This window comes from Monodelphis domestica, chromosome 2 (assembly GCF_027887165.1).
Source record: "Monodelphis domestica isolate mMonDom1 chromosome 2, mMonDom1.pri, whole genome shotgun sequence".
NCBI classification, from domain to species: Eukaryota; Metazoa; Chordata; class Mammalia; order Didelphimorphia; family Didelphidae; genus Monodelphis; species Monodelphis domestica.
Window position 1 is genome coordinate 13,008,752 of NC_077228.1, and position 9,319 is coordinate 13,018,070.

General features: G+C 46.6%; 1 protein-coding gene across 1 annotated transcript in view; it reads right to left on the reverse strand.

Annotated features, from left to right (window-relative positions):
- Window positions 1–2,675: 2,675 nt before the first annotated feature.
- ROR1 (receptor tyrosine kinase like orphan receptor 1) overlaps window positions 2,676–9,319 on the reverse strand; it is a 343,618-nt gene continuing 336,974 nt past the window's right edge. Inside the window, 1 exon segment of the mRNA XM_007480467.3 lies at window positions 2,676–7,138. Within this exon segment, the coding sequence (XP_007480529.2) occupies window positions 5,714–7,138 (1,425 nt within the window). The 3' untranslated portion in view covers window positions 2,676–5,713.

The following is a 9,319-nucleotide window of genomic DNA, read 5'->3' on the forward strand; positions in this document are numbered from 1 at the left end:
TGCCCAGGTGGTGTTCCCATCCTCCTTAGCTCTAACTGAGAAGGCCTCCCTCCTTTCAAGACTCAGCTCAAGGAGCCCCTCTCACAAGAGGCTTTGACTGGTACTTTCGCACTCTGCACCTTCTCTCCTATGCCTTGGGTTTGCTCTCCACATATCTTGGATTGACCATCCGTGTGCTGCTTGTGTCGCTCCAAGATATTCTCAGCCTCCACCGCAGCAGGAGCTTAATTAGTGAGTGCCTGTCAAGGAGCCGCGTCTTTCTTTTCCTGGTCCATGCTGGTACAGCAGGGAGAAACCAGGCTCGTCTCGTACACCAAAGCAGGAACAGACAAGATCCTGGGCTCTGCTTGGGAGGAACGTTCTCCTGGTCAGTCGGCTTCAGCGGCCCTTGGGAGGCTTCCCCTTTGGATGAAACCGGCACGTGGCGATGCCTCTTGGGGGAGCAGCTCTACAGGGCTCCGTGAAACGTGGGCCGCGTCCCCTCCTCCGCGGAGATGTGGGGCAGCGGCCATCGCGGAGGCGGGAGGCAGCTCCCTCCTCTCCATGGGGGGAAGGGGGGACTTTTCTCCCAGACAGGGCAGGGCAGGGACCGGAGAGCACCCAAATGTGTCCCTTTAGCAACGCCGACAATGCCAGGCAGCAGAGGCAGCCCTGCAGGGACCCAAGAAAAGCCGCCGCTGCCTCCTGCTGACCGAAGTCTGGCTTCAGCACTTCTTGGACGAATTTCACATCGTGGGCGCTGTCGATGTGGGGCGGCCATTCAGGTAACTCGTCCTGGAGCACAAGGCCACGAGGCCCTTCTTAGGACGGTGGGCACGAATGGCGAGCAGCCACCAACACGGAGTCTGACTGCCAACTGGCAACGACCAAACCCTGTGACGCAGGGGATAGAATAATCCCTATTTTACAAGTGAGGAAACTGAGGCCACGTTGTGATAACAGAACAAACTGTACTCACACCCACGTATATGCATGTACATACATGTATCTATAGGCTAAAGCCTAGACGTACACATATGTATATATGTGGTTGTGCAACACCCACAACGCACGTGTTTCTGCACACACCAACATACATGCATACATGTTACATGTATAAGTATACAAATACAGGCATGGTTATGTGCTCGCATGTTCATATAACCATGGCATCTGTGTATATGCTGATATTCAAAGGTGTGTCTATACATGTTTATATGTGTGCAGAACATGTCCACAATACAGGCATGTTATACACATATCCCACATGTTTATGTACCTTCAGCGTGCATCTCCACAGCTGTGTGCATGTTTATGTGTATACACATGTGTCTACATACAAGTTATGCTTACATGTAGGTACATATATTTGTAATGTGTGTCTATAGACACACGTGTATCTATACCTAGATGCATGTGTTGGTATGGATGCACATGTGTCTACGCATGAGAATGTGTGAGCAGAGCCACGTTTTGCTGTGGAACTCTCCATGTCAGTGATGCTTGCAATTCTGATGACTGTGTTCAGTATCCCAGCAAGGATCCAGGAAGCTTGAGCTAGAAAGCTGGAATCTTAAATGCCCCGAATTGGAGTCCTCTTCGATGATCTGGATTCTGTGGTCTAGAAAGTAGCGGACATTGACGGAACCCAGCGGAAAACCTGTCACAGAACTGCGGCTTTTCTCGACATTCAGGCCTCCCATCGCTCAACCAAGGCTGCCTCTTTGTCACCCCACGGGTTTGTCTTGGCAGAGACCCTGGCGTGGCTCTTGCCTGCTCCGGCTCCTTTTACAGACGAAGACACGGAGGCGAGCAGCGTGAAGGGACGCGGCCAGGGTCGTAATCTAGAAAGCGTGTGAGGCGGGAGTGGAACTCGGGAAGCTTGTCTTCCTGACTGCGTCACTGGCTGCCCCTGGACTCCCACACCAGCTTGAATGATTTCTAAGTCGCTGCTGTCTCCAATGCCTTCATTCATGGGATGTTGGTCCATTGAAGGCTCGGCATCCTCCCAAAGAGCGCGTGGCCCCTTGTTTTGTTTGTTCCCTTCGAAGCTAACAGTACCCTGATAAAGAAGATGCTCGCAGTGGGGTCAAATATGGTAAAGGGGGTCTCACATCCTAGTTAGCCAATATGAGCTGTGGTTGCTGAGGTATTCCAGCATGGTGCAGTGGCCTCCAGGTCTAGGTCTAACCCGTGGTCATGGCCTTGGGCAAGTACTTGAAGCCATTCCCCGAGGCAGAGGCTGGGCTGGCCTGAACCGGTACAGGGAGTTTCCTCCCCTGGGAGTTCCGTAGACTAACACAATCAAAGATCTGACCCCTATTCCTACATTCCAGTGAATCTCTGATCACACTAATATGGATATTCTCTCTAGTGAGGAATCAGTCAGCCCACCCACCGGTGCCATTTGATGAGACTCTCACCCGCTTCCTCCCATCCGCTGAGCTTTGGGGGAATGGGGCTGCCCACTGAGTGGAGGGTACCTTTCTCAGGCTGTCTGGGGGGGGGGGGAGTGCTAGGACACCAGTGGAACCCGTCTATCACCCAGGAGTTGCTCCCTCATCCCTTGCCCCTCACCCATTCTTGCTCCAACCCATCTTCTTTTCCAGTCACGCATTGTTTGGGAACATCAAAAGAGTCACGAAAGGATTGATTGTTACTTCTCCAACGCTGTCATAGCAAGATGCAAGAAATGCTGATATTTTATATTAAAAATGTTTTAATAAACAGCAGCATAAAATAATCAGTGTGTAATATCATCTCTGGTGTGTGGAATACAAAATGCATATATTCTCAATATAAAATAGCCTTTCTTAGTACATTTCCATGCTCTTCTAATTGAAATGCCCATAATTAATAAATCAAACATCAAGGAATACAGTGATTAAAATGCATGCAGTGAAAATAAGAAAACACAGTCAAGGCAATTGATCCAAATATTGCCGGGAGAGATTAGAAGAAAATCTACATCATTAAAAAACAAGAGAAACAGATGAGATAGAAAAGGCAGAGCTGTATTTTCACTTCTGCAATACAAAACATGGACATTGTTTTGTGCAAAAAAAAAAAAGATAGGCAAACAAAGGCATCTTTCCAAAAAAGCATTGCCAATGGAGCGAATGACAATTTTCAGTTCGTGAAAAAATATTTTTTTTTCGTACAAAACAGAGATACCATGATATCCTATCACAGCACTTTTCAATCTTATTAGAAGTGGTTTAAAAATCCAAAAGGCTCGTACCTGAATGTAGCACAGTCACTTTACAAAAGCTTAAAAACAATGCCGTACTTCTTTATAGAAAGTTAACTCAAATTCATGTAACTTCATTGCTATAAAAATTTTTTTCCCCCAAAGAATCACTAAATGGCTCATGGAATGCTAATTTCCCTTTTAGGGACTGCTGGAAAAACTCAGATTCACTAAAATTCTGTGTTTACCTAAAATAAATATTCTTGGAAAAAATGATTGTCATCTGAACATCTATAAAATTGTGGTTTGAAGCATCACCAGTAAACAGTTGCATAGCAACAAAAAGAAACACGTATCTTGCCCTAATTAACCTATCTAGAAATAAAGACACATAACTTCTGAGTAAGCTTATTTATGCCATGAAATCAATGGATGTTAACTCCGGCAGCCTCGGCAGCCTCGCGATAAATGCGGAGAAACTCCATTTAAGAGTACAGAGAAATTATATTCTGTGTGTTCCAAGAGATGGCATTTGGGACAAGCCAAGCCCTTTTTGTTGTTTTTTTTCTGAACACACGCTTGTTTCGTTCTTCATCCTACCACTATTTTAAAATTGGAAACATCGAGATGTTTCTAATTCTCTTAAGTGAAATATTGTTTGAAGAGCTATTTCACATCCCAGAAGTCTCTTTAGGATGTGAGGCTTTTAGATGAGGCACTGTTCTAAGAAAAGGGAAATGTTTTCCCAAGAGAAACAAAAATCAAATAGAAAAATCCTGTCTGTATAGAAACATGAAACCTATGCAAATTCCAAACTCAGTAAAATGTGTCTGGCTGGTAACAGTCATTTATTCCACAGCCTCTACTTCCATCTGCGTCTAAGACACTACCATTGAGTAGATGAAGTGGCCCAGTTTTAGGTTATTTATACCATTTGAATCCTGGCTCTCCATTAGAATCCCACGGGAAGTGGGGAAATGGACTATTATAATGAAATTGTCATCTAGGAATCACATTTTTTAGATCTCGCTCAAACTTCCAACAGCCACATTCATTTAAATCTTGGGATTTGAGGAAAACCCATCAGACATAGCATAGCCGGCTCATTAAAAGGCATCACTTTAACTAACTTAGCAAGAAATTTGGTTGTCACCAAGGTCAGACTGAGGCAAAACAAAAAAATTGGGAGTCCCGATTAACTGATGGTAAATTGTCCTGTTGGTGTTATGCTTCTCTAAACTCTGGATAATGGATGAATGCCAAATGGGGAAGGAGTGTTCAATTGCTACCACTCCACCATACAACACTCATTGGCCTTGTTGGCCTAGAGGGGAATTTCCGGAAACCCTCTAGCCTCGGGCTTACCTTTTGGGACTTGAGCCATGCCTTGAGGTCATTTTCTTTTTCATTGTCCCTTCAGCTTAAGCCATCTACTGAGTCAGGACATTGGTTATGAAATAATGAGGGCTCAGTCAAGCATTCATTTCTGTTCCCTGGCTTGATATTCTAGAGAAGCTGGAGCAGAATAAAAAGAGAGAAGCTTCCAGCTCCAGCCCAACTGAATCAGAGGTCATGAGAATCAGCAGAAGATCTGCTCTATGGCCAAAGGAAACATAACCGAAAAAATGTATGGGAACCTCAGTGTAGAGAAAACCTCAGGAGAAATTATGAACAAATATGTCTCATCTTGAATTTCGTGTTTTAAAATCATTGGCCTAAAATGCCATTATTATTTTTGTTTATTGCTGAGGAGTGGAATGGCTAGTGGTCTGGTATTAGAGTCAGGAACATTTGGGTCCAAGTCCTTCCTGCCTTTGGCTGGATGTTCTTGGGCGAATCACTTAGCCTCTCGATTCCCTGGGCAACTTTCTAAGACTATGAGTTACCGACAGTGGCACCATCTGCAAGGGGGGAGGGAATTTCCCCAATGGGAGTTCCCTAGATGATGAACTCACAGGTCTGTCCCCCCCCCCAAAAAGTAAACGCCCATCTTTTATACCAACATACACGATGCTTTAAATGGAACCAAAGTCTTACCCTTTCAAAAGGTGGAAATAAAAATGGTGGTCACGAAAAAGATTAAAGCCATAGAGACTGTGACCTGGCTTGCTATCCCATCCTTACATTTCTTTTAGAACGATTCTTCATTGGATGTTAGTTTTGAGTAGCTAAGTGACGTGCACCCATCCATCCCGCTGCCAGGTCACAGGACATGACGCCATGTTCAAGGCACACTAGTAACAGAACACAAGTTCCTGGAGGGCAGGGACGGTGCGGCTCTTGTCTCTGTACTCCCAGCACTTGGCACTCAGGGATGGGCACTTAATCATTTTGTCCATCCAATGGATGTTTGCTTGCTTTTGTTTTGCTGCCTGTCACCTGCCCCTCCTGCTAAGCACACAGTTACACTTCACAGAAGATACTTGTTGCAATGTCTGCTAAACAATCACAAAAATCTCACTTTAATAAAATATTTGAATATAAATCTTTTCTACGGCTTTCTAGTTTGTACTGTATCATATTTATAAAAAATAGCATTGTGTTTTACAGTTCTGCAGAGATCATTGATTCAGTGTGTCCGTGGATATTTGAGTCCCCTAGCAAAGACGGCTGTTTCGAGTCTACTTTATAAGCTTTCTGAGTTTTGTTTCCAAAAACGGTTATGCCAATTCCACTTGGATGATTTGGGAGGGACACATGGGAGAGCAAAGGGATGTTTGCCTCCTGATTGGATCCCGAAGAGGGCAAGCTAGTCACGTGACCAGTGCTCGTGGACCCACTGGCACTGCTGGGTGAGCGGCTCTTGGGAGGGGGACAGTGTTGAATGACTCTGGGTGGGCCCTGGGGCTGGTAGTGAGTAGCTGGAAAAGCAGCATATCCAGGGGGTATCGGGTACCCATTGATGGGGATGAACCGTTGGTTTTGAGGTATGGGGGGGCCAATGAAGCCAGCGATCTGCCCCTGAGGTATCCCCTGGGCTGGAAACATGTAGTTGGGATATCTGGGGTTACTGAGATTGCTGATGGGGCTGGCGCTCAGCGATGTGGTCTGGGTGGTGGCATTCCCACCAGAGGGAGAGGTGGAGCTGGTATGGCTGGAGATGCCTTCCCAGGAGCGCAGTCGGACGTGGATGTCCTTGAACCGGGGTCTCCTCGATGGAATCTCATTCCAACACTCGGTCATGAGGCTGTACATCCTGGGAGGGCAGTCTTCGGAGCAGGGCAAGAGCTGCCGCTTCCTGACCATCTCAATCACTTCCTGGTTGCTGAAGCCGTAGTAGGGCTGCAGTCCAAAGCTGAAGATCTCCCACAAGACCACACCGAAGGACCAGATGTCAGAATCCGAGGAGAACTTGCCATACATGATAGCTTCAGGCGGCATCCAGCGGATGGGCAGCAGAGACTTACTCTGCACCCGATAGTAGTCCGCCGAATAGATCTCCCTGGAAAGCCCCAGGTCTGAAATCTTCACGTGGAGCTGCTCGCCGATTAAGATGTTCCGAGCGGCCAGATCCTTGTGGACAAAGAAGTGGCTGGACAGGTACTCCATCCCTGCCGCGATCTGAATGGCGATGTGCAGGAAGTCCCCGTGATCCAGGCTTGATTTGACCGTCCCATCTTCATCACTGCTGCAGCCCACGTCCGAGTGTGGAGACCTCATGATGAGGAACTCGTGCAAATCGCCCTGGTTCATGTACTCGAAGAGCATGCACACTGGCTGCTCCTGCGTGACCACCCCAAGGAGGCAAACGATGTTGGGGTGGTGGAGCTCCGCCATGAGGGAGGCTTCCTGCTGAAACTCTGCCCACTGCTGTGGGTTGTTAAAGTCCTTCAGGGTCTTGACGGCAACCAGCTGGGCATGGTCCATTCCCGGGAGGTAGAGATGCCCCTTGTATATTTTTCCAAAGGCACATTCACCTAATTCTTCCATGAAGCGGACGGCCGACAGAGGCAACTCTTTGGCTTTGCTCTGTGGGACAGAAAAGGGAAATCAATGTGAGTTAAAAATACTTCCGCCCCATTTTAGGAAGGACAATAACAGGCAGGAGAACATCCTTAGGAGAGTGACCAGGATGGTGAAAGCCATCTGGATTATGCCATGTGAAGAATACTTAAAGGAAATGGAGAGTTTTAGCCTAGAGAAGAAAGGACTAGAGGGGAGGAAGTACTTGATGAAATGTTACACGGACAAAAGCCTTTAATTATAACAATAGCTTGCACTATTGTGCAAGTGACATAGCTTCTATGGACCAAGAACTTTATAGATATCTCACTTGATTCTCACAAAAATCCTGGGTCAAGTGTTCTTAGTGTCTCTATTTTACAGTTGAAGAAACTGAGGCAAAAAGGGAGGTTGGTGTTATTATTGTCTCCATTTTCCAGCTGAAAAAACAGAAGCAAAGAGTGTTGAAGTGACAGTCCAAGAGTCGTGCTTGGAGTATCCAAGGTGGGTTGAACTTGGGTCTTTCTGACTCCAGGCTAAGCTCTCTAGTCACTGAGCCACCTAGCTGCCAGAATGCACTGCTCTAGGCAAGAAGTCGAATTTATTACAAATGGATCCCTTGTGTCCTTTGCTCCTAGATCTTCAGAGGTGGCCCACTATAGTGGATAAAGTCATGAACTTGGGAATCAGGAAGACCTGGCCCCAGATACTTCCTAACTGTGGGGCCTGGGCAAGTCACTCAACCTCTGTCTGCCTCAGCTTCTTCAGCTGTCAAGTAGGGATAACAGAACCTACTGCTTATATTGTTGTGAGGATCCAACAGGATAATATTTTTAAAGCACTTAACACAGTGCCTGGCACCTAGTAGGCACCTAGTTAATGCCTGCTTTCTTCCTCTTTTTCTTCCTCCCTTCTTTTCTTTCTCCCTCCAGTTATTTATTTATTCAATCATTTGTTCTTTCCTCTCTCCCTTCTTCCATCTCTCACTCTATTCCCTCCCCCTTTCTTCTTTCTTTGCTCCTTCTTCTTTCTTTCCTCCCTCCTTCCTTTTTCATTCCTTCCCTCTCTTCCTTCCTTTCTCCCTCCCTCCCTCTTGAGCTAAAGTAATCTCTGGGGCATATCTGTAGCGGGCATAGCGTGCTCGAAAACAAATATATTCTTGATAGCTTTCCTCTTGAGCATCTGAGTATTGAGTCTACTGAAGTATTTTATTAGAAATGAGTTCTTTGTCACACTATGCTTTCTTGTGGTGAATATTATTGGGTTCATTTTGAAAAAACAAACCCTTTACTGGCGTTCTGAGTGGAAGGGGTCTGCTTAGACATGTAAGGCTCGCTGCCTAGAGGAGCACAGCTCTGTTTGAAATCAGAGAAGGCTCTTGGCTAGCAAACCCAGTTTGATCTAGGCAATCTCGCAAGGGTAAGCCAAGGACTTGACAATTTGTGTGGCCGTGAAGTCGAACACCAGTTCTTAGCCAATGGGCCGGAACAAAATTGTCCTTTCTCTTTTCTCTAACACTTGAAGGGATCCCAAATTCCCTCCAGTGACCTCATGCCAGTCAGTGGAAGACCACTGATACATCCAATCTGGGACTGCCCCTCCCAAGAAAATTCCACTACCTCGGAGTCAGCAGGGCCCCGAGGCAATCTGGTCCCACCCAGACATGGCCAGAGTCACTCTACGCCATCTCTCATGGTGTCAACATGTTGAATGGAAAAGCTTTTGGATTTGGACGCCAGAAGACCGACTTCTATTTGTGCGACTTCGGTGGAGTCATTTGAGGTCTGGGCCTCAGTTTCTTCATCTGCAAAATGAGGGAGTTGGACTAGATGACCTTTAGAGATCTCCTGTCTAGGTTGAGGATTCTAGGAAGCCTAGAGGCAAAGGCAGCCCATTCCACCTGGGGATACCTTTCACGTTCCCGGTTCATAGGCTCCTGGTCCACTCCACTACTTTCCAAATTCTCTGTGAGAAAATGGAGGCCCGGAGAGGAGGCTCTGATAGTTAGGATGTTTTTCCTTTGCCTCAAGAGATATGAAGAGACTCCAAGATGGTGAAACCCAAGAGCTTCCTTCGGGACACCTGCACAATGGTCTCGGCCTCAGTTCACCCAAAATGAGAGCGGAGGTCTTGGCCATCTCGCCGAAACCATCTGCAAAGCGTAATTTGTGTTCTTAAGATTCTCAAGCCCTCCACAGAGATGAATTT